Source organism: Solea solea, chromosome 13 (assembly GCF_958295425.1).
Source record: "Solea solea chromosome 13, fSolSol10.1, whole genome shotgun sequence".
Lineage (NCBI taxonomy): Eukaryota > Metazoa > Chordata > Actinopteri > Pleuronectiformes > Soleidae > Solea > Solea solea.
In genome coordinates this window covers 12,369,837-12,393,997 of record NC_081146.1, presented here as the reverse complement: position 1 = coordinate 12,393,997, position 24,161 = coordinate 12,369,837, and the positions used below count along the sequence as shown (strand labels likewise).

The window sequence follows — 24,161 nt, the reverse complement described above, 5'->3', positions numbered from 1 at the left end:
TCACATCTGTAATAATAGTTCAGGGTTCGACTGCACTGTGCCAGTGTGGTCACATCAGAAATGTGGTGACATGAACCACGCTTAACTGAAGGTTTACAATATGGATGATCAGCACTTGCTGAACATCCAACAGGTGATAACACACAGTAACCTTTCTCTTCTCGGATTTCTATGTTTATATGGTATGCTGATGATACTATAATTTATATGTATTAATTTATACTCGCTCAAACTATAGGCCAACTTTGTCAGTGATAAATTGGGAGTCAACACTATTAACTTGTGGTGAAAGCCTCTTCGTACCCGTTGCTCAGTTTTTGTTTGTTTTTTCATATTTATGATTTTAGAGGATTCAACAAGCGTTGGTTTGATTCAATCTCAATAGTCAATATTGTTTTGTTGTATGAATGGCTTTAAGAAATGCATAAAATAGGACAATATGTTCATTTTCATCAGAAATGAACGAGGTGACTGAAGAAAAACAAATAATCACCAAACAAAGACCGACTTGCCAAAATGATGTACATGTACGTATGTGTTAGACGCGGCATACCATGAGAACCATGTTGCTAAAAAAAAATGGTGTATCTTCTGAGGTTCACTACTGAATAAAATATGTGGCTTTAATGCAATGCCAGAACTGTTTCTCATTCTTTGATCTTGGGGATTAGTGGGACTTCTTTTCATGATTTATTCTTTGAGCTTGTGCACACACGACCAGGGTTAGGGTTAAGCCCTTTAACTTTCCTGCAGAAATCCATGGTGTCAATAGAAGACGACACAGACTGTAAAGACAAGCTGGTCCAGACAACATGTATTAAATGTCCATGCAGTAAAAGGCTGTCTGCAGGCAAAAGCACTTGGAGCCTAAGCTTTATTCCATTTGTTTGCACAGTAGCAGAGAAGCAACACTTCCTTCTGACCTCAAGAAATATCCTTTTACAAGTGTAGGTGCCAGATAAAGAAGCAACATGTGAAAGGAGCCAAATGGTCAGATGAAAAAAACACAAATGGAAAAGAGGTTCTGAAAAACAGAGGATGTACTGGGAATCCTATTTCCTTTTTATATAAAAAGCAAAGAGAAAAGCAGAAGTGTGACCTTCCTGACTGTTCCTTACACTGCTGTCATTTACAGTTTAATGCAGATAAGTTGTATTTTAACCAAAGATTAAAGATTTGGGTGGAGATATAAAGTGTTTTTGACAGCATTGATTTGATCAGGACATTGAACAATTGAACAATTTTTATTTGATTTTGTCATAACTGCATACAAGGAAATTAAGATGTGTTGCCTAAACTTACTATATACAGTGCATCACAGCACTTTATTCATGATTTCATTTTTCAATTTTCATACAGTTCATATATTCATCTCACGTTTTTCCTCAAAAATGAGGTTTCTTCCCAAGAACGTGATCTTCATGCAACACACTTACCATAGTATGACATACTGTTAAGAATGAGTGTTATTTGTGGACATCTTCAGGGGTTAGCTGTAGGCAACTGCCTGGTCTTGTTTAAAATAAGTAAAAGACCAGCTGGGCTCAAGCAAGTCCAGTTCCACCTACAGAGGACTATGACCTGGACGACAGAGAACCTTCACAGACGTGTAATTTATGGACAAAGTTCATTTGCCTAAATCTGGGGTCAGCAGAAAGTTTTTTATGTAAGCAATTCAATATTTGGCCAAATCATCATATCTTTATCAGGCAAATTCTTTATCTACTATACTACTTCTAAACTATCCAATCTTGAACAAAAATTACTAATTTAGTAAATGTAACTAAAAGTAACTCCACCTGCCACCAACTGTTGCTAGTGTCTTAAAATGGCTTTAAACTCAACTTGTTACAAAGACTCTTCTAAGACACAAATATGTGTGAGATGCGGAGAATCAAATTTATAAAAAATGGCCATAACAAACCATATTTTCCCTTTTCGTACTGTTTCAGTTTACTCTTTACTATGTTATTAGTTATTTTATTTTTATTTATTTTACCTGGCTGGATATTACATCAGCTGTGAAATTGTAGATTGTTGATAAGCATATCATTAAAATTTTATTGGAATGTAATTTGGAATCTGAACCAATACATTTGGGCAGATTAGGCTCAGGTGATAGATAGGCGATTGTCTGAATGCTAAATGGTCCTGGGGCAAGACACTGAATTCCAAGTCGCTCATGTTGAATGAGGGTGTGAATAGGTGACTGGTCGTGGAAATTGCTTTAAGTGGTCATCAAGACTAGAAAAAGCCACATGAATACTACTGTTTATCATAAGGCGTCTGTAACTGGTATTCCTTGATTGGACAAGTTCAAAATACATGGTGGCAGAAAAAAACTGGATGACCTAAACATTAGTATTATCTATAGATTATTCAACTAAAAAAGAAGGATTCATTTAGAAGTATAAAACAGTATTTCTATTTCTACTTTTCTACTTTAGTTTTTTTCTGTGTAATTCACAAAAGACTATGCTTTTATTGTGAAAACAGACAGACCGGAAGTTTACCCTGATATCACGAGGGCGGAAATGCTCGGCGTTTAAATTCCTGTGTTCATAGTTGTACGTTTTTTTTATTTACCTTCAGCTTCAGCAGAGACAGACTTTCGCCTGAAAAGGGTTTGTGTTTACATCAAATTGAATTTGCACTGTTACACCAGGAAAAGTTTGCCTCACGTTAAAATCGCTGTGATAGTTTTTAAAGCGATTAAGCCAGTAGTAATCGTGTTATATTCCGTGTGAATTCCCCCACCGAGCCTCCATTAGTGTATAATCACATTTCTTTCTTTGTCCACAGATGATTTGTGAGGGGGGACGATGCTTCCTCCTCTTCATGTTTTTGTTCTCTCTAAGTGACTGTCACCGTCACATGAGTTCAAGGCATGCATCCAATAACACTGCAAGGAAAGGTATTCAGGATTATCTGTCATCACAGCATGCTGCACTGATACAGCTATATGTACGATACAGTTAGAGTTAGTACACCCATCTATAACAAATACATGGGAATAGTTGGTTTGTCTCAGTCAAGTTTATAAAAAATACAAACCAAACATAAAATGCAATGATTCAGCAGAGATGCATAATAGAAAAGATATAAGAACAGAAACCTATGATAAATAATATAACAAGGTAGTAGAAATTAGAAACCTTATATTGTCTATAATGGTGACAGTTAATGTGCATTTTTAATGTTTTAGACTCATCGTATGTTGGTGCATCATATATTGCTTAGACTTGACTTAAACTGTGTTTAAATGGACACTAATAATCCATCTACTGATTTTTAAAGGGTTTGAATATTTTTTCCTGTTGACTTAAGGACTCACGTCTACATTATAATGTAATTTTTAGATGTATAATTTTGTTTCTTATTTGCCAGTGTCTTATTCAGACTATGGCCTGAATCAGGTCAACGTTTTCAGATAACTGTAAATGTAAAAGTAGAAAATTAGTCTTTTTGGACTACTGTTTATTCACATTACTCACAAAAGTAATGTTGACTTAAGGACTCACGTCTACATTATAATGTAATTTTTAGATGTATAATTTTGTTTCTTATTTGCCAGTGTCTTATTCAGACTATGGCCTGAATCAGGTCAACGTTTTCAGATAACTGTAAATGTAAAAGTAGAAAATTAGTCTTTTTGGACTACTGTTTATTCACATTACTCACAAAAGAACAGACGTAGAAGAGCACTAAATGCCTTTAAACAATGACATGGTAAATACTTGCAGATGATACCTAACTTTCCTTGTCTGTATTTGAGCTTCACATATAGCAGCAGAGGTAGCAGGCTATGCTGATGTGGCCAAACAGATCATTGACCTGGCCGTGTTTGGAGCTGCCCAGAACCGCTCCTACCGACGACTGGCTGACTTCACTGACACTGTAGGGAACCGTGTCAGTGGCTCACACAATCTAGAGATGGCTATCAAATACATGTACAATGCTATGACACAGGATGGGTTGGATGTCCATTTGGGTGAGTGTGTGCACAGCAGTGAAAATATGTTGTCATTTTCTGTTACTAAAATAACAATATAATCAAAACTAGGTCCTGTCACCTGATGAGCAAAAGTAGTAAGTTTTGTTTTTGTGTCTTGTGCCATTTCCTCTCCAGAGCCAGTTAAAATCCCTCACTGGGTGAGAGGGAAGGAGAGTGCGGAAATGGTTGCACCAAGAGTCAAAAGTCTAGCTATACTGGGACTGGGTAGCAGCGTAGCAACACCACCTGAAGGTGAAGACCACTACTGTATATGCTTGTCATAGAGCCTGTAGAACCATTTCCCATCCATATCCTTTTTTTCAATCTTCACTGTCTCTCTCTTATCTTGGCAGGGATCATGTCAGAGGTGTTAGTGGTTCAATCTTTTGAAGAACTGAAGCAAAGAGCCAGCGAGGCCATTGGCAAGATTGTGGTTTTTAACCAGCCGTTTGTGAGCTACGGGGAGACGGTGGCTTACAGAGCTTATGGTGCTTCTGAGGCAGCAAAAGTGGGAGCTGTGGCCACTCTCATTCGATCTATCACTCCATTCTCTATTAACAGGTGTCAGTCTGTGTGTCTATATTTAATAACTGTAAAAATCTACATTTAAAAGTGTAGTGTGTAACTTTTAGATTTATACAAACATCTGTTGCATTCAAACCATTGTCAAATGAGTTCACACAATGCTGATTTAAGTCTGTCAGCTAACAGACTCTTTCTGTGTATCCCAGCACAGGTGTGTTTAGATCTTGAATAGTTTTATGCTGCACAGAAGGTGAAGGTGATTCATTTTATGTCAAGACAGGTGGAGGCAACTGCAACATTGTGCTAGTAAACTGAGACCGATGCAAACAGATTGGAGTATGACTGAAAACACTAAGAAGTGCCCACATGTTTCAGAAAACACAGTTGTTCAGCAGTTTGACTTTCCCCCCATCTGTCCCTAACATCCTCAGTCAGGTCTGATAGTATTGCTTCACGGACGGAGCCTGTTTTCAAATGAATGATGCAAAATACAAATAATGTTGCATCATTTCTGTTTATGTAGACCAAACAGCAACAGAAAATCTGTTTGAATTTCCATGAGACTGCCCCTAATTTCTCAGCTGTCTCTCTTTCACTCTGTAGTCCCCACACAGGTTGGCAGGATTACCAGGATGGAGTGAAGCACATCCCTACTGCCTGTATCACTATTGAGGATGCTGAGCTGATGTGGCGTATGGCACAGAGGGGACAGAAGATCATTGTCCGACTCATAATGGGGGCCAAGACTCTGCCGGATGCAGACTCTTTCAACACAGTGGCTGAGATAAGAGGCTGGCAGCATCCGGAACAGGTAGCACTCACTCCCACTCCCATGTTTACTTTCCTATGTGACCTCATCATGCAGTGGTTTCTCTCTTCCTGTATCTAAATTGTGTGGGAGACCGATGTCCTGTGAGAATCACATTTTTAGAAGAAAGCCTCCCTGACTGTTCTGATCTTCTGTTCTGATGTCTTGTTGAGAAGACTAATATAGTAAGGATTGAAAATTTCACATTTAATATTTCCACATAAAGAAATCTCTAAATGCCATATGACCATATGAAATGATTTAACTTACAAACCTAACATTACTGCCTTTTTCCTACATCACATTTTCTTCTTCACTGGCCAGTCTAAACAACTCTATGAAAATTATAGGCCTGCTGAAATTAGCCCATCCTTTTATGGTATGAAGAGTTGCCATTTGTGAGCTCATGGTAAAGTAAGCAAACAGATGACAACGTGAATCCACATTTTGGTGTTTTTCTGTTTTGTTTTTTACGAGCACCACAAGTACAGCAAACTACAATATTATTTAATGTAGTATAGTCATTTTCAGGCTGTTTTAAGTGAGCCCAGCTGTGTATCCTCATGAGTCAATAAGTGGGAAGAATGAATCTGCAACTATCGTTCAGATTCTGTGGTGCTCACTAAGCTACTAGTAAGTCATGGAAATCATAGCGTGCACTGCTTTTTTACTCGTAGACTCCTCATTCGTAGAATTTAGTTGTAAAATATGTCCTGCTCTAAGCCAGAGGCTCGTCACTGTTGGGAGGAAATATAATATTAGATCTAGCTGGCAGCTTAAGTGAAGGGCCACACAGTATCACACAGCTCCTTTGCCAATGTTTGAGTAAGGACATGTCTACACAGACATGTCTAGCAAGTGTAACCTGATCAACAGATAAGACACAAAATTCTTCTCTCTTGATAGCTAGAGTGAGGCAGGTGTTGCTTTCTAATGAATTCCTTGGCTTGTTTTGCACTGGTGAGTTGTACAGCTAGAGGCAGATTGAGGTAGGAGTCCTTCAAAAACTATCCAGACATCTATCTGGTCAGTTTAAAGGTGCCATGTCTGAATAAAAGTGACACAGCAGGATGACGAGGACTGCCACGTTGTTGTTGAGCTGGTGTCCTAAATAGCTGAGCTATATCGATGAAGCCTGTGTGACAAAGAGCTACAGCACACTGCAGTATTTTCCGTGGGAGAAAAAAATATGTGGGAGAAAAGAATTCTGGTTAGACGTGTCTAAATTCCCTTAACATTTTTACATTTATAACAGACATCATTTCCACAGTTTAATCTTTGAATCATAGTGTATACTGTGCTAATACTGATTGGGGCCTTCCTTTGCTCTCAGTTATTTGTATCATAAATATTGGAAATTGTGCTCCATGCTGACATGACATCATTTTGCGTATCTGTCAGCTTCATCTTGTGATGAATCTCCTGATCCATCACATTGGATCAACTGCCAAACTGGGTGGCATTTCCCTTGGTAGGTGTAGAGCTATAGGTGGCATGTAATATTTTCCTTTTCCTTTTCCGCCTCTTTGACTTTGTGAACTTGTCAAGCAGGATTAAAACTGTGCACATACACCCATTACATTCATCCAGTCAGTACCTTCTGACTAAGCTCTCACTCTCACTGATCTCTGACTATGACCTGTATGTGTGTGTAAGCCCGTACTCCCTCACAAAGACTTGAGTCTGCAAATATTACTGATTCAACACAAGAGCTCTTACTTTAGCAGAGAACACAAACTCGGTTTGGTGTTACTTTATTACATCTCATTTCTTTCAGCAGTTCCCAGTGTGTGTAATCCAAATCTCCTCTCAAAGTGCAGCCTCTAAGGTTCTTTTTGTGAGGAAAAAAGAGCTGACAAGTGAAAAATCAGACTTGGATTAGAGGAACATCTCTGATGTCACCTGTTACTATTCCGGTCTGGAAACCAGTGCATGGTCCGTCATTATAGAAAAGGGAAATGAAACACATGGCATGATGTTTGACATCATTTCTAATTCAGTGATTTGTGCGCTGGCTGGCAGTCATTGAAAATGTGGTTTGTGTATGTATGTGCACATCTTCCTAGATACACATTCAGCTGAGGTTTTAGTGAGTCATTTCCACAGTTTAGCCTCGCTGGGACTTTTCAGAGTATCCTCTCACAATGATGAATTGCTATGATTTCTTTTTTCCACTCAATCAGCTTCTTCATTTCCTAACTCTTCAAATCTTAAATGTCCTGATGTGTGGCCTTTTTGTTTATGCCCACTCCGACTCATCAGATGTAAACTGGCCACATGTCTCATGCCCTCCTCTTCTGCAATTGGCCTGTTACTGTTTTCAAAATCCCCTTCACCATTGGAAACGACCACAAACTGCAACCTCCACTCTAAAAAATGGAAAGATTCAGAGTGTGCAGTCATAGTCAGCAGAAATTTCATTTAATTGAAATATACTTATATACTTATTCCATCAGAATAAGTCAAAATAACTAATATTTCAGGGAGCACCTTCACAAGACTACTAGGATTAATGTAAAGAAATACAAAAACGCTATTTATTTTCATAGCAGAAGTGAAGATTGAGCTTTATTGAGATTTATTAAGGTTTTTCATACCACTTAAAAAGCTTTATAGCTAATATTATATATTTACACTAGACTTTTATTAGTCAGTTAACAAAGTATATTAAATATAATGTTAAAACAGATATAGACATAGATCTTTTGGATATCAACCACTGCAAGAATGACCATACAAAAAGATAAATAAAATAGAATGTATACCATGTGTTTTAACTTAACTTAAAATTCATATTGTTATATTTCACCAGTGCTGGTGGCTTGAATTATTGGAAGATAGATTCTGTATTTATGAGCACACTCCAAACTCAAAGGTGGAACAGTTTCCTGTAAGTAACCTGTCGTAACCTCAGACAAACCCTCACATGAAAAACATGTTGGCTTTGGAAGTGTGCTATTGCAAAACAAATCCTTGGGAAATCGTGGACCTTCCACGTAGACACATGTCTCTCTGTGTATTTTGTATTAAATGCCTTGTAAGTTCTATTCCTAGACTTCAAAATAACATAATTTAGGTGTGTGACCTCCACATTTAAACAAATATTAATAGAACTGAGCTACTCATGTGTCACCCTCAGAAGAGAGGGCTGTATGGTAGGATACATGCTTTCCCTTTTGACTGGGTCATTGTCCAGGCAGAGCTTAATTAGGTCAAAAAATGTTTTGTAACCTGGAACATAAGGTCAGGAGCTGACCATTGATGGGAATCTCAGCCTGTAAAGTTCCTGGAAATGGGGATATTACACTGAACTGTGTGTTTTTGGCTTTTGGCTTTGAGTCTCTTTGTCTGTTCTTTCCGATAAGAAATATTTTTTATTATAAAAACAACACTGTGAGACACGTTTCTTTCACAGTATGCGTATGATAGCGCTCTATTCACATTTTCTCATACTTGTCTGATCAGATTCATGGTCAAGTAGCCATGGATCTCTATAAAAAAATTTTGATACTATATCGATATTGTTATCTGGACTTCACTATTGACTCCTGAACATTACTTTTCTCAATACCAATTTATTTATATAATCAAATGATTTGATTTTATTAAACATTACGGTCATTTTCTTTAGTTTTAGCTGGCCAGGTTGTCTTCTAGCAGTCAAACAACTTTCTGCGCTCTAAAATTAACTTGAAATTTGAGCAGAGGAAGTTTGATACTCAGTTGATACCACAAAGGTATTAAAGTTCCACCTCTGGCTCTCCTCTAGTCTGTCTTTTCTATGTTTATATTTGTTTTTTTTCCATCAACTCTGTCAGGTCGTCTTACTGAGTGGCCACTTGGACAGTTGGGATGTCGGCCAGGGTGCCATGGATGATGGAGGCGGAGCCATGATTTCATGGGAGGCCTTGTCACTCATTAAGGACTTAGGTATTACAAAGAAGACCCACACTTATATGATAGCAGAGCAATTAAATATCATATTAAAAAGTACAAAGGTTCTTCCACAGAATGAAACATACACATCATATATACAAAACAGTATATAGAAAGAATCCTGTACTTGACAGAGTTAAGTAAATCATTTATGTAACCAGTGTGACCCTCTGGTAATATTTGTGTTCTTAATAAATATTTCATCAGCTCTGAAGAGATGGTAGAATGATGTAAAAATACAGTAAAAAAAAAAGAATACATTAGTAAGGGAGAAAACATTCACTTCCATTATATGCAGTGGTGGCTGAATGAACACCATAAATTACGGTATTATATTCCAAACTTTTATTTAAAAAACAGTTCCTCACTCTGCAAACTGTACTTTCCTCCAACTGTATGTACATAAACAATGACAGACAGATTCCGATTTGGAAGGTAAGCCTCTCATACAAGTTTTAAAACAAAGAACTTCATACAGACGCTGGTATCCCCACTTTTTCTGTATGTACTTTTTATATTCTTTGCCGTATGTTCATTTATCTCTAGGTTTGCGTCCCAGAAGAACCCTACGGACAGTGCTGTGGACAGCTGAAGAGCAGGGTGGAGTCGGAGCACAGCAGTACTTCAATCTGCACAAGGTACTGTTTACTTCCACTGCAGTATTAACTGAGGAGGAAACACTGTAACAGCGGTAAAGCAAATATGGTTTCTGCTAGTTAGAAGCAAGAAGAGTCACACCACATTGTGAAAGTATAGACTGCAGGATTGGAGTTTAATTTCAGGCTTTGGAAAACCACCAAGTTTTTCTCTGCACAAAGGATCTGAACAGTAACCTACAGTCTTCCACGTTCCTTCTTCAGGGATTTGGCTGCCTACCAGGCTTTGGCCCATAATAAACTGCATTCTCTCTGAACATTCCTCAGTTTCTACACAGCATTTAATGTATACTTAGAATTCAAATGACTTAAATGGCTCAGTGTGTAACATTTAGAAGGGTTTATTGGCAGAAACGTTATCTACTCCCTCTCTATCACTCAGGTGAACCTTTCCAACTTTGACCTCGTCATGGAGTCTGACATGGGGACATTTACACCGGTGGCTCTGCAGTTTACTGGCAGCGATGCAGCACGAAAGGTGGGGACTGAGAACACCACATGGTCACACAATTACAAGCACTTTCCCAGGCTTGAAATCTGCAGAACCACAAAACTGATGTCAATGTGGCACAGTATAATCTAGTTTATGCACATGGTCACAAATTGTTTACTACTTTGAAAAGAAATGTTCAACCATGTTGTAAAAACCCTAGTGTACTAAAAAAAACATTGCAATGAGCTCTTTGCTGTGTCTTTATCAACAGGTGATGGAAGAAGTGGTTAAACTGTTGGCTCCCATTAATACGACCAAACTGGAGGCACATGGAGAAGGGACAGACATATCACCGTGGATGCAGACAGGAGTACCAGGTCAGTACTTTCCGTCTTACAGAAATCAGCACGACAAAATAGAGAAATAGGAAAAAGCTCCTCCTAATTTCTATGTATCTGGGTTTTTTTTTTATTAGATCATCTTTCTTAAAGTGCTGCATTTGCAAAATCACATCCTCATCTGTGAACTATGAACATGGTATAGTGACGTACAGTGTAGTATGGGGAAGTAGTTTGTTTTTTTACAGGGATGTTATTTTCATTTTTAAGATGTTAAAAATGTAGTTGAATCTCAATAGTGGATTGTTTTCTTTTAATGATGGATACACAGCAAAGAGTAGTGAATCTGAATTTTAGAAAAAGCAAAGAAATCCATGTAACACGGAGGAGCTTTTAGACAGGCTGCTTCTAGTTCTCATGCAGAGGTTCTTAATCTTTGTTGGTTTTTTTTAAGGAAAAGCATTAACATATTAACATTAAGTAAGAAGTACTATAAAGCCAAAGTAAAAGGTATTAAGATGTTTTTTGCCAGGCAAACTTTATTATTATTATTAGTCTTGTATGTGATTTCAGTGACAGTAATAATCATATATTTGAACTGAAACTGTTAAGATATTTAGTAAATAGGTGTCAGTCTTAATCAGTTGATTAACGTGGATAGCTCGATCTTAGAAACATGATATATACTGTAGGTAAATAACACAATAAGTAATGATTATCCAAAAATAATGAATGGAACTTTATTCGTGTGTAAATTCTCTGTACATTGATGCTTTAATAATAACCATAATAAAGGATCTAGATTAATAAAAACACTACAGGCAGTTTATACAGTTCCATACAGGCCTGCTTTATAGTCAACTCTGACACATTATATGTCATATAGGTCACATAGGTTTTGTCTAGTTTAGTAGAAATTACATTGCATTGTACTCATAACTTGTAGAAACAGGAACTAAAGACAAATTAGTGGTTGAACCTTCAGCCTAGCGGACCACAAACCTCCCCCTTTTTTTTTAAACAATGAACAGAGAAAACAGTCACAGTTCCAGTGGAGCAGCTGAGGGTTTGATGCCTTGCTCAAAGACACTGATCACATTTGTTTATCTGGACATTTTCCTGGGAATATCGAGACATTGAATGATCTCATGTATCAGATACAGGAATACATCCCAATTGAACTTCCATTAAGAAAACTTATACAGTTACCACTTCAATTATCCCGATGCCTATTTCACCACAGCACACTACAAATAGGAAAAAAAAACAACTTGTAACTGTTGATACCAACAACTTATGTACAGCATACTCAAGGTAAGAACATTGCACCTTTATTATCAAGAGGAGTTTCTATAAGAAAAATGGGGCACATGTTTCATAGTGTGGGACTCTTAATTGTTCTTTCCCATTGAGAGTTTGTGAAAGGTTGAGACTGCTAATCCACAACTGAGAAAGAGTCCTCGGATTCACATTCAAATCTTTGGCTCATGAACCTGCCTGAACTAGCTGCATTCAGGACTTCCCTTCTCCTCCTCCTCCTTGTCTGAAATGCTGAGTCGAGGTCTCTTTGCTGGTCTCTTTACCAGTGTTGGTTGTAGAAACAATCTGTCCAGGCTGAAGGTGTGGGTGTCAACTCCACGGCTTTTGCTGGCCACTGTTGCTTGGGTCCCTTCACAGATAAAAGGCCACCAGGAAGTCTCTCAGTTAAATCAACAGTAGCAAAATAAAATATACTCATATATGATTTGATAATGACAATACACACACACACACATATAAAATAGACCACAAACCTGCATTACGAACATTGGTTTTCAGCTTCCTCATGGATAGTTGGATACCAACTGATCTTTTCGATGGTGGTACAGTCTGCGTGGCTGCATGTCTTACACGAGGCAAACTACTGGTGTTTACAGTAGTTGATTTACTGGTCACTACAGGCAAACTACCAGTGTTTACTGCAGGTAATATACTGGTTACTACAGGCAAGCTACCAGGGTTTACTGCAGGGAAATTATTGGTATTCTGTACGGCAACACAGGGAACAGCAACACCCTATCAAAAAACACACAAACATCAAAAATTAGTACAACAAACTTCTATGTCCCATTTTGCTAAAGCATTTTAATATCTTATTTTATGAACTTGCTTTCTTCATTTATTACACACATATTTGCAGCTTTGACTTGAGTTATACTTTTGATATTATCATCTACTGCAACCATACCTACTACCACATGTATAAATAAAGATAGCAATGAAAAAGAAATTCAGTTACAAAGGCATTTAACAGACGCTTTAATCGCTTTTATTACAAAAGAGGAGTAAGCTACATAGAAGTAATCTTAAATAAACAATTGCATGTCTGCTGACATGAGGGTAATGTTTTGTTGATATGGTGACACACAGGATGCGACATTATAGTGGTGGTGGGTTGACCATGATCTAATCAATCGGATCTTGATGTGGACACTGGAGATGCATGTTAATACCAGGTGTAAATGCATGTGGTGAAGCTCTCTCCGATCACAGAAAGTGCATTCTAATGCCTGGTGTAAAGGAGGCCTCTGTATCTCCGTCCTCGTCTTGCAGGTGACTCCTGGACTGCAGGATCCAGATCCAGTTGCGAGGCTATTATTATTATTATTATTGTTGTTATTAGCATTAACAGTATTGTCATCCTTATGATGTCCCCACCTCTCCTCTGTTCCCCGTTTTCCCTTCTACCACAGCTGTCAAGGCAGATGCTGCACATCCTTGAGTCTGGTCCTGTCAGAGAGTTCTTCCTGTTATGAGTTTGTTCTCTCTCCACTGATGCCTAGTGCTTACTCTTTGAGTGAACTTTTGGGTTTATATCAATATATTACAATCATGTACCGATACATCGTGATATGTCTAACTGAAGAAACTGGCAAGAATTGTTTACTTTAGAACATTGTAATTCATTAATTCAAATATCGATATTTGCCCTGGCTTATTGATTATTGTATTGCACAAATCGATATTTTAACCCACACCTACTATGTACAGTGCCTTGAAATACTGTATGTTGTGATTTGGCGGTAAACAAACAAAATTCTATTGAATTTAATTGAATTAATGTAAGATGGAGGGACAGTTTAATAGCTTAAGGACTATTTTTGCTATGAACTAATCACAATGAATGCAGTATTCTGCCCTGAACCACGTGGTCTAAACAGCAGCTCTGTTGTGAAAATCTGCAGAGGCTGTAGACTGACGTCACGTCGTCGTTAGTGCTACAACTTTAAAGAGAAAACTGTTCAAGTTATTTTGGCGGTAAAGTTGTGATCGTCATTTCCGGCGAGTGCGAAATTCACGTGTAGTGGTGAGCATTCTGTGTACTCGGTGACTGCACTGACTCAAGTGCCTGGTTTGAGAGTGTACTTACAGGTTGTGGATTGAGTGTCGGTGCAGTCTGTGCCAACACATTCTGTCCTGAAGCTCCATCTATCACTATCCAGTTTGAGAAACCTGTATTGTATTGTGTCTGAGTTAGGAAGCAGCCGATATGAGACGCGCAGACGGTCAACTGCGGACAACACAGCACCGGAACTTCCTGACATCCAGCGATTATACAGCGACCCGACATCTCTTCTGTTTTGTATTTTGTTGGCTTCTTACTAACGCTTGGATTGTGTGAGCCGTGTCGTCTGTTATGGTTGTGAGGAGGAAGTTATGACTGTGACGTAATATCCTCGCGGAAGTCCCGGCGTGCTTGAGTCACACGTCAACGTCGCCGCCATATTGATCCGGTATCAAACCCAGAATAAAATCAAATAAAAATCGCCAAGGGAAGTGCATATTTTTATGGATAAAAGAGGCACCATACATTTTGTATTAATTAAGCTAATTAGGACATAGTTCGCCTGTATATGTAATGTTTTGTGACATGTAAAGCGCGCCATTTTAAAGGTTGAGTGTTGGGTTAAATTAGTTTAATTTGGCAAAAATAAAAATTAAACAAAGTACAGTTTTTTTAAGTGTACAATCATCCGATTGTATAAACTGTTTTTTTCTCTCCAGAATGAACCTTTTATATTTATATCAAGCAGCTTTTAGACCAATGGACAGACTAAACATCTTTTGAATTGAGACAGCTACATAGATGAGTGAAGTGAGGCATATTCAGCTACAACATGCAATATTAAGAAACAATTTGCTAAACGTTACACGCTTTATTTCAGATACATGTAATTAATATCTAAAATTACATTCTCCCTGTCCACTATTGTAATTTCAGATATACATATTTTTCTATGATAATTATGTCCCTTTCAGGATTTGTCATTACAGATATCTTTAATTCAAATTGTGTATACTGGTAACCGATTTATGACAATCCATAGTTACAGTTGGAGATAGCTTCGCCTCCACTACAATTAAAAATTATGCCTGGCTATTTTCCTGTCTTCTGTGATTTCCCTTATCCATAAGTATCATAATGGGAAGTTAAAGTTGTTATTACTAGGACGAGTAACATGATTTTTCCTTCAATTACGTTGTACCTTTGAAAAAATCTTATTTACTGGTCTTATCTTATTTATTTTATCCTTCTCCTTCTGAGAATTTAGTGGCCTTAGTCACGTTCTTGATCTCTGGTCAAGAAATGTATTAACACCTTCCAACATTTCAAGAATCATACTAAGGAAATGCCCCCAAGGACAGATTCAAAACAGTTTATTTTCATTAAATCTAACAGCTTGTATTTTTTGTCTCTCCTTCAGGTGCCAGCCTCCACGTGGCAGACAGTCGATATTTTTGGTTCCATCATAGTGAGGGTGATACCATGACTGTTCAGGACCCTCAAGAGATGAACCTCTGCTCGGCACTGTGGGCCGTTGTTGCCTTTGTTGTGGCAGACCTGCAGGACATGCTAGTTAGGTAGCCACAGCACACAGGAGTCTGACGTTTCTTAATGAACCGATTCTAATGATGCAGTACATCGAACATAACTGCTTAGCACATTTTTGGCACCGACACAAATCTGTACAAGACAGAGACAGACTGCCCAGCCTGCAACATACAAATAAAATGAAAGATGATCAGACGGATAGAAGATCATATAGCGGATCAGAAGTAAAGGCAATACCTCATTTTTATACGCCATGCAGACCAACATAAAATATTTCATAAACACATTCTTATAAAGAGCTGGGAGTGCTTTGCCCCAAGAACTGATAAGTCAGTACTCCCTGGATGATGTCAGGGTTAGTCAGCTAAGCAGCACAGATAACGTAATTTTGAAAACACAGATGTCTGTTGAAACAATGCTGTGTAGTTTTTAGTGTCTGGTCCATGTTCTCTCCCATGCCAGAGACACTGATTTACACACAGACAGTTATTTCAGTGAAGGATCAGGCTCACGGTGAGTCACACACACACGTGGAACTGTGACTTGTACAATTAAATGCACACATTAACATCAATGTCTGCCAGATTGGCTGTTTACACTGTAAAAAGGTTGAGAATTACATTTCAATATGTTTGTGCTTTGTATAGTAGCTTTGCAGTATACACATCAATTAAGCATAGTGATTTTTATTTATTAACCTGTACTCGCCCTCAAAGAATTGACCACACAGCCTGACCATATGATGCTTCACTTGAATAAATACAGCTTGAAATTTGTAATCTAATTTCTTATTGATATATCCTCTGTCAATTTATTGATCAACCAATTGTTGACTGAGACTGGGATCCCGTCTGTAGAAACAAGTTAAGCCGAAAAGTAAGAAAAACAGAAAACAGGTCTGTCAGTGAACGATTGATAATAGAAAGGACAAGGCCAGTGAAACAACATAGTTGTTAGAAAAACATAGCAGACTTACTCATACCTATGTGTGTGTGTGGCCTACATTTTCAGTACAGTCTGCCACCATGTGGACAACCTCCAGCACAACTGTATTATACACCATTCTGAAAGTGCCTTTCTACAAAGTGCTTTAAGTTAATGCCTCTTATTCACCCATTCACACATACACACACACTAATATATGGGAAACAAATAGGCACCAAAAACAACTATGTAACTTTTAAAGTGATAATTATAAATGTTTACTCCTTATGTTTAAGATATAAGTAAGCACCAAACCAACATATGTATTTTTCTAATGCTGAGTGTTTACAGCTACTAATGTGTGTAACACTGTTACTGTGATGATAAATATTGAAATATTTACAGTATATTAAACATTGAATCTGTGTCTATAATAACCCGATCCTGAAATGTAGATGTGACATGAGGGTTTTCTGAATAAAGAGCACTAACGTTTACATTTAACTGATTTTGATTAATCGTTTTTAAATTCACATTGATGAACATATATACACACACATATATATATATATATATATATATATATACACACACAGGGAGGGGGTTCACATTGATGAACATATATACACACATACTATATATCTACACAGGGGGCATTGATGAACACACATATCTATACAGCTATACAGTTGCAGTCTGTGTGTATGTGTGTGTGATTAATCGTTTTTATATTCACATTGATGAACATATATACGTTCATCAAGGTGAATATAAAAACGATTAATAAATATACAGTATGTGTGTATATGTGTTTATCAATGTGAACCCCCTCCCTGTGTGTGTGTGTGTGTGTGTATATATATATATATATATATATATATATATATATATACTGTATATATATATATTCAATGTGAATATAAAAACGATTGATCAAAATCAGTTAAATGTAAACGTTAGTGCTCTTTATTCAGAAAACCCTCGTGTCACATCTACATTTCAGGATCTGGTTATCATAGACACAGATTAAATGTTAAATATAAATATTTCAATATTTATCATCACAGGAACAGTGATACACACATTAGTAGCTGTAAACACTCAGCATTAGAAAAATACATACGTTGGTTTGGTGCTTACTTATATCCTAAACATTTATAATCATCACTTACAAGTTACATAGTTATTTTTGGTGCCTATTTGTTGTGTGTGTGTGTGTGTGTGAATGGGCATTTCCTTTTATTAGTTTACAAGCAGATCTGCCACATCCAATATGGCGGACGCGCTGACGTAACGCAGCAACGGACCAACCTGCTCAATGAGGCGTCTACGTATGTCTATGCAACTCCCCCTCTGGAAAAGCGGATGCACGGCTTGCAATGAGTCTGACCCAGAGTCAGAAGACTGTGACAAATGAACCACGCCCATCGCAAATACTGCTGCAGGACGCTTGTAGCTTGGGTAACGTTGTGGTTACCGAGATGATAAACACACATGCACATACATGCTAATGCTAAACGACAGAACAAGCACATAAATAATGCTTACTTCTGCTTCAGGTAACCCAGCACGTATTGTTGGCACTGCTCCTTCCTTTAGGTGAAGTTTGGTGCTGTGTCCTGCTTTATATTGCCGGAAGTTTGTGTAACAATCCTGAGTGAAGTGGTTGCCACATACATGGAGGTATTTGGGAAATGTAGCAGGGATATTCCCATCAAATATGAAAGATATCCACTGATCTTTTCGTTGCTCCTTGGTGGGGAGCTTGTGGAGGGTCTGGTATTTTTTATCACAACCCAGAACAGAGCAAACACTCGCGGAACCTTTTTTCGACATGTTCTCAGCCGACACGATCAGCAGTTACAACAAGCGTAGTTCTTCTATGGTTGAAAGTACAACGCGGACTGCGTTGTTATTGGCCAGCCAACGAGAGCTTTCTCACTGTCCTGTGATTGGCCAGGTACCTGGAAGTGACGTAATTCGTAAAACGTCAGCTCTCAGACACGCAGCTCCCCCCCTGGCACGATGGATGCTCTGCTAGTCATTATCAAAACAGTGTTAAATGGCTGTGTTACGAGCCCGCGCCGTAATCCCATACGCCTTTGACCCGGAGTCTGACCCAGAGACAGAAGAAGTCGCAAGTGAAACACGAGCGAACGCGTGTAGCTTAGCCTGTAGCCGGCTATCGCTAATGCTTAACGGCAGAACGAGGACACAGACAGTTTTACTGTTTGAAATACTTACTTCTGCTGCAGGTAATCCAGCACGTATTGTTGGCACTGCTCCTTCTTTTAGGCGAAGTGTGGTGCTGTGTCCTGCTTTGAATTGCGCAAAGTTTGTGTAACAACCCTCTGTGAAGTGGTTGCCACATACATGGAGATGTTTGGGAAATGTAGCAGGGGTTTTCCCATCAAATACGAAAAATATCCACTGAGCTTTTGTTTTCTCATTGATGGGGAGCTTGTGGATTGTCTGGCATTGTTTACTACAACCCTGAACAGAGCAAACTAATCTTTTTTTTGAAGACATGTTCTCAACTGATATGCTCAACAGCTACAAAGACAGTATTTTTTTTTTAAAGAAGAGAGTAGCTCTTCTTCTGCGGTTGATTGTACGCAACCGGATGTGCACGGACTAGCCCGCACCAGGAGGAGCTACGGTGTTGAGAGGAGTGGTGAGTTTTCCTGATGACATCATCATCAAACGGCAGCTTTGCAGAGCCCAGGAAAACAATAAAACCTTGGTCGTTTCTCAATATCCATACTTTTGCGTACTCCCGTATTTGTGAAAACGTCCTCAGCCTCAGTCCAAGTGCTGTTCCAATTCTCAAGTAAGTGAACAGCGAGGACGGTTCTCAAACCCGGAAGTGTTCTCGCTCCGCCCATTTTTACCAAGTATGCATCCGAGGTGACTTAAGCGTACTTGGGATGGCCATGTATCCCAGAATACATTTAGGCGGAGCATAGCAGCAGATAATAGAAATATAAATCTAAAATAAAAAAATTTCTGTGTCCAGGAACAAAGTTTTAACATCATTTGAGGCGAGAAATTAGTCATTTAGAACTTAAACATGTGGTTTGTGTATTAAGATATGACGTATTTATGGTTTGGCAGCGACATGTTATCCGCTGGCTCAGACGTCTCTGTCATTACATGCTTGGTGTGATCCATAGATTTGTTGTTGACGTGTTATTTTTGTTTTAAATGGAAACGTTTTGACCTGACAGTTTGAAAGTTTGTATATTATTAATGTTTTTTTTATTTTAACCTGGAATTTTAGATTTATATTAAAAAGTCACACGGTCATTGTATCTGTATTTAAATATAATATGTAAATATTAGATATGTAGAGTAGTATATATTTGTACACATTATATATTTATATATATACACACACATATATATATACATACATATATATATATATACATATATACATACATATATACACATATATATACATATATGTATATATATATATACATACTATACAATGCTGTAATATATCTATTTTCCACATTGTATTATTTGTATTGTATATTTTAATAGAAATAAATTAATAAATGAAGTTAAATATTAAAAATGTGAAAATAATAACAATATATATGCATTTATTAGAAGTATTTCATATGTTCATTTATCAACACCATAGGTGGCGGCAATGAGGCTGCAGCACTTGTCGCCAGCCACCATTCAAACAGCAGAACAATGCATACATACTTGCTTACTGGAGTATTGAGAAACAGCCACATACTTGTGTACTCCTGTACTTGTCAAGTATATACTCCCAGCGTACTTCTCAAGTATATACTTCCCAGAGCTTCCGGTCTATTAGTAACTTTTATTAAAGAGAATAGGAGGCAAAAATAATCAATTATTAAAACAGTTCACTTTATTATCAGTGTGTAATAATTTTAGAGACAACATAAAAATTGAAATACAGATTATATTTAGTTTCTTTCCACAATCCTAATGACATTTTCTAGGAAGTTGTTAGTCGCAATGATAACAAACAAAACCACATTATGGTCCACATGTAAATGCACTGATGGACATGTTCATGTGGCTACAGGCCTTCTGGAGTTGAAGACCTTGATCCCGTTTTGCATTGATGACCGAGCATATTTTGTGAGGAGGGCTCCAGTAGTCTGTTTCTCTCCACACAGGTCTCTGGACAAAGGAAAGTGAAACATGACACAATATAATGAACCGAGTGTGACCGAGAGCAAAAGATCAGGTGGTTCATGTTATTAAAAGTCCAGTGTTACTTTTATGCACTTTTCCATCATGGTACAGCTCAGTTTGGTGGAACAGTACTTAGTAGGTGGGGTGTGCTGTTTTAAAATTTGGTATGTACTTAAGGGGAGAGCCTTGCTTTACAGAGACTGCTGTTTTGCACCACCACGTTTCTATAGCAGCCGTAATTGACATGCGTTTTGAAGCAGAACAAAGAACGGCTACACCCACATCTCACTATTAGATGTCACTAATAATACACACTGGACCTTTAAATGCAATCGCATAGCTGTTAACACCCACTGTATGTATGGTGTGATGTCATCTTCTGTCCACTTCTCTCTGAGTGTGAAGAGGTGGTTGAAGCGATCCAGCGTGTCCTCTGGGAGATCGTCCACTCGCAGCAGGCAGATGGTCTCTGGATGGGACGTGCGGTCAACCAAGGCAACACTCTGGAAGATTTACACAGCTGTCAGCACCGTGTTTACATTCTTGGCAAGGTCAATCAGTCACAACATTAGCCAAGGTTAGTTTTAGAAGTATGCAACAAAAATGCTGTATATTGAGTCTAGTTTGAAGGCATTTGGAAACAGAACTTTAAAATAAATACAACTATTTGTCTTTTTTTCCTGAAAACAGTGACAAGTAGTCTGGTGATTTTTATGCTTTCCTGACTCCAACAAGCCACGGCCCTCTATGGTGTTATGTCTGCAAAGTGTCGACATAACACAATGAAAACGACATCAGTAGTATAAATGTGTAAGTGAGGTACAGACCAACCTTTAGCTGATCCAGTCTTGTGCTCATGCCGTCTGGAACACTCTGCTGCCAAACCTCCTGAAACTCCCTCAGGTTGAACTTGACTGCATTCTGCAGCAGCATTAGTGCTATGCTTCGACAAACTTTATCTTCATGCAATACATAAAACACTTTATCTGTACAGAGGAAGAAGGAGACACAGATTTTAGTTTAATAGTTCCAGGTTGTTGAAGCAAAGAAATCTCATAGTCTGTCAATTGAATCTTCATAGATTTTGTTTTACCGTTTTCAGTATAACGTTTTCCATAGCAGTTCAAACAATGCTCAATCATCTCTCTGTGAATAAAACAGGATTATTAGAGCATGGCGCACAAGGCTTGTACTAAAGTAGTTATACATTACTGTACTACTACCAACTTTAGTCCACCAACAAGATCTGGATCCTCATGCTTTCACTTACTTGGGCTCCAGTGGGGCTAACTCTTCCAGACTGGTTTGAAGTGGAACCCTGTTAAAGGACCAAGACTCAGAATCCACCAGCTGAGTTACATGACCGAGCAGTTTCATCTCATAGTCAAAGTCTAGGACCCGCCAGAAGCCTGAAAGAAAGAAAGAAGCTTTCATACAGTTTCATCTAACATTAATGATAAATACCTTTGAATGAGATTTATATAACAATAGTCACAGTTTACCATCTATCTGACAAGCATGGATGGTTTCGAAGTGGGCCTTTATCTCCTCTTCACTGGCCTGGATCCTCTCCAACAGATCCTGCATTGTGTACTGACAATATAGGAACACATAAAACAGTAACAGCTATTATAGCCAACCACACTCAGATTTACAATACAAATTCAATAAGAAAGGGACAAGTTGTGAACAGATACTGACAGACAAGCATTGCATTGATATTTAATCTAACAAAGACCATTTACAGTAATTAAATGCTTCTGATGTGTAAACCTTGCAGGTGGCATACATGATGACACATTTCTACCAAGGCTGCTATTGAAAGAGTAAATATTTAGCATACATGTCCTATATTTACATTCTGATTGCAACAGAATGTTTATAATGAATTTGTTTTACCCTGTTCTCTGTGTTCTCCTGCCCTCCTAAAGCAGGTCCTTCATAAGGATTCTCCATTAAAAGCTTTGTCATTTTCCTCAGTTTAGGGCGTCGTTTTCTCAGTTCCCAGTAGCTGTTACAAAATCCCCAGATCTAGAACACAAGTATGATCATTTAATGCACATGGATCTTGAACTCATCCAACAATTACAAGCATATTTCCAGCATGTTTTGTGGGTTTTTCCTTATGACTTACCTGAGTGTGCACCACCTGAGAGCTCTTCTGGTCATTAGGAAGTAGATCTGGAGTTTTACATCCTGGTGCAAACAACAGCAGGTTGGACGTGTCGGCTATTTTAAGATCATAAGTCTTGTCACCACTACAGAGCACTGCATGCTCATCTTTATCCCCCCGAATCACCAGACTGCAAAAAGGAAATAGTTGTTTATCAGTTACATTCAACTATGTATTTACACCCATCTGGCTTGTACATCCTGTGCCACAGCACTGCAAAGAAGTTCTAATCATCATCTAGTCATCATTTTACTAAAGAATTAAACTTCTAATTGAAATTCAAAACACAAAGCTTTGTACTGGGAATGCAGACTGGTAATACAAGTTGGCATTAGTTAAAAAAAAGTGGGTCACATGAATTGAAAGCTATTGACAAATTTGTATTTGTAATATATTTATATTCGTATGAAATATAACAAAGAATGTTGATGTAAGACTTAAAAATATACGGAGCAGTACTACAAACTAGCATAGATTCGAGTGTGGGCACTTTTCTTTATTACAAACATACTGTAAATTAATTTACGCTGCCTGAGTGAAAGCCCTGTTAGAGTGAATACTTGAACAACAAAATCAACCTAAAACTAACATAAAGTAAATTTAGAAAGATATTCACAGATTCGAAGTTACTGACATTTATTTCTGATCAATATTCCCAGAAATTATATAAAAGCATTTTTAAGAGGTTGTGAATTATCATGTAAAGCACACCAGTGAAGTTCACAGACACGTTAATGACACTACACTGTATTTATTATGTTGAAGTTATTGTATATTTTTTAAATATATTTTTCGACTGTTGCGCGCTACGGTGTCGCTTGTTGTGTGTTAACTTACCTCTGACCAACCTCTATGTGCTTACACAGTGTGTCGTCCAGCTCCACCACGCAATAATCTGCAGAGGAAACATTTTCCCCAAAAGAAAGACAGTGGATTGTTTTGTGTAGATCCTCCTCTTTCAGTTTAGCGATCTTCAGTGTCGCCTGCACCTCCTCTAAAGTTCTCATTTTGAGCTCAGGTGACAGGTTAAGTCGATAATGTGTGTGGTCGTTGAGACAAATAAATGTCCGTAATATATATGTATAACAACAACAACAACAAAACAAGTTAAATTCAACCACTGCTAATGTTGACTGTCAAAATTCCGCGCGCTCTCTCTGTCGTGGGGAGGAAGTGGATACTACGTAGAAGCCCGACGACAAAATAGAACCGGGTAGAAACTACTGTATGAGCCAAAGAATAAATAAATACAATAAACTACTGTTTGACAGAGTCGCATTATGCTTAAGTAGCCGATATATGTGTTTTATAATACT

The 24,161-nt window shown here is 38.0% G+C and overlaps 3 protein-coding genes across 5 annotated transcripts; 1 reads left to right on the top strand and 2 right to left on the bottom strand.

Moving 5' to 3' along the window:
• The first annotated feature begins 2,513 nt into the window (after nt 1–2,513).
• Nucleotides 2,514–16,342, top strand: LOC131471339 (carboxypeptidase Q-like). The gene is made up of 11 exons (XM_058647838.1): nt 2,514–2,624; nt 2,803–2,914; nt 3,776–3,991; nt 4,130–4,246; nt 4,348–4,555; nt 5,123–5,330; nt 9,146–9,257; nt 9,810–9,901; nt 10,302–10,397; nt 10,624–10,729; nt 15,436–16,342. Exons 2-11 carry the CDS (start codon nt 2,803–2,805, stop codon nt 15,594–15,596), a joined length of 1,428 nt encoding a protein of 475 aa, XP_058503821.1. The 5' UTR covers nt 2,514–2,624; the 3' UTR covers nt 15,597–16,342.
• Nucleotides 11,417–19,358, bottom strand: LOC131471340 (uncharacterized). 3 transcript variants are annotated; one of them, XM_058647840.1, is made up of 3 exons: nt 18,732–19,358; nt 12,484–12,745; nt 11,417–12,359 (listed from the first exon to the last, which is right to left on the bottom strand). In XM_058647840.1, exons 1-3 carry the CDS (start codon nt 19,014–19,016, stop codon nt 12,193–12,195), a joined length of 714 nt encoding a protein of 237 aa, XP_058503823.1. In that variant the 5' UTR covers nt 19,017–19,358; the 3' UTR covers nt 11,417–12,192. The 3 variants fall into 3 exon arrangements, with proteins under 3 accessions (XP_058503823.1, XP_058503822.1, XP_058503824.1); XM_058647839.1 differs by lacking the exon at nt 18,732–19,358 and adding an exon at nt 18,036–18,720; XM_058647841.1 differs by lacking the exon at nt 18,732–19,358 and adding an exon at nt 14,100–14,555.
• A 982-nt stretch (nt 19,359–20,340) lies between these two features.
• On the bottom strand, nt 20,341–24,006 carry dscc1 (DNA replication and sister chromatid cohesion 1). Its single transcript, XM_058646976.1, has 9 exons — nt 23,683–24,006; nt 22,807–22,975; nt 22,572–22,703; nt 22,175–22,265; nt 21,943–22,081; nt 21,766–21,818; nt 21,504–21,658; nt 21,027–21,175; nt 20,341–20,657 (listed from the first exon to the last, which is right to left on the bottom strand). The coding sequence occupies exons 1-9, from the start codon at nt 23,850–23,852 to the stop codon at nt 20,546–20,548; spliced, it is 1,170 nt and encodes a 389-aa protein (XP_058502959.1). The 5' UTR covers nt 23,853–24,006; the 3' UTR covers nt 20,341–20,545.
• Between the last annotated feature and the right edge of the window lie 155 nt (nt 24,007–24,161).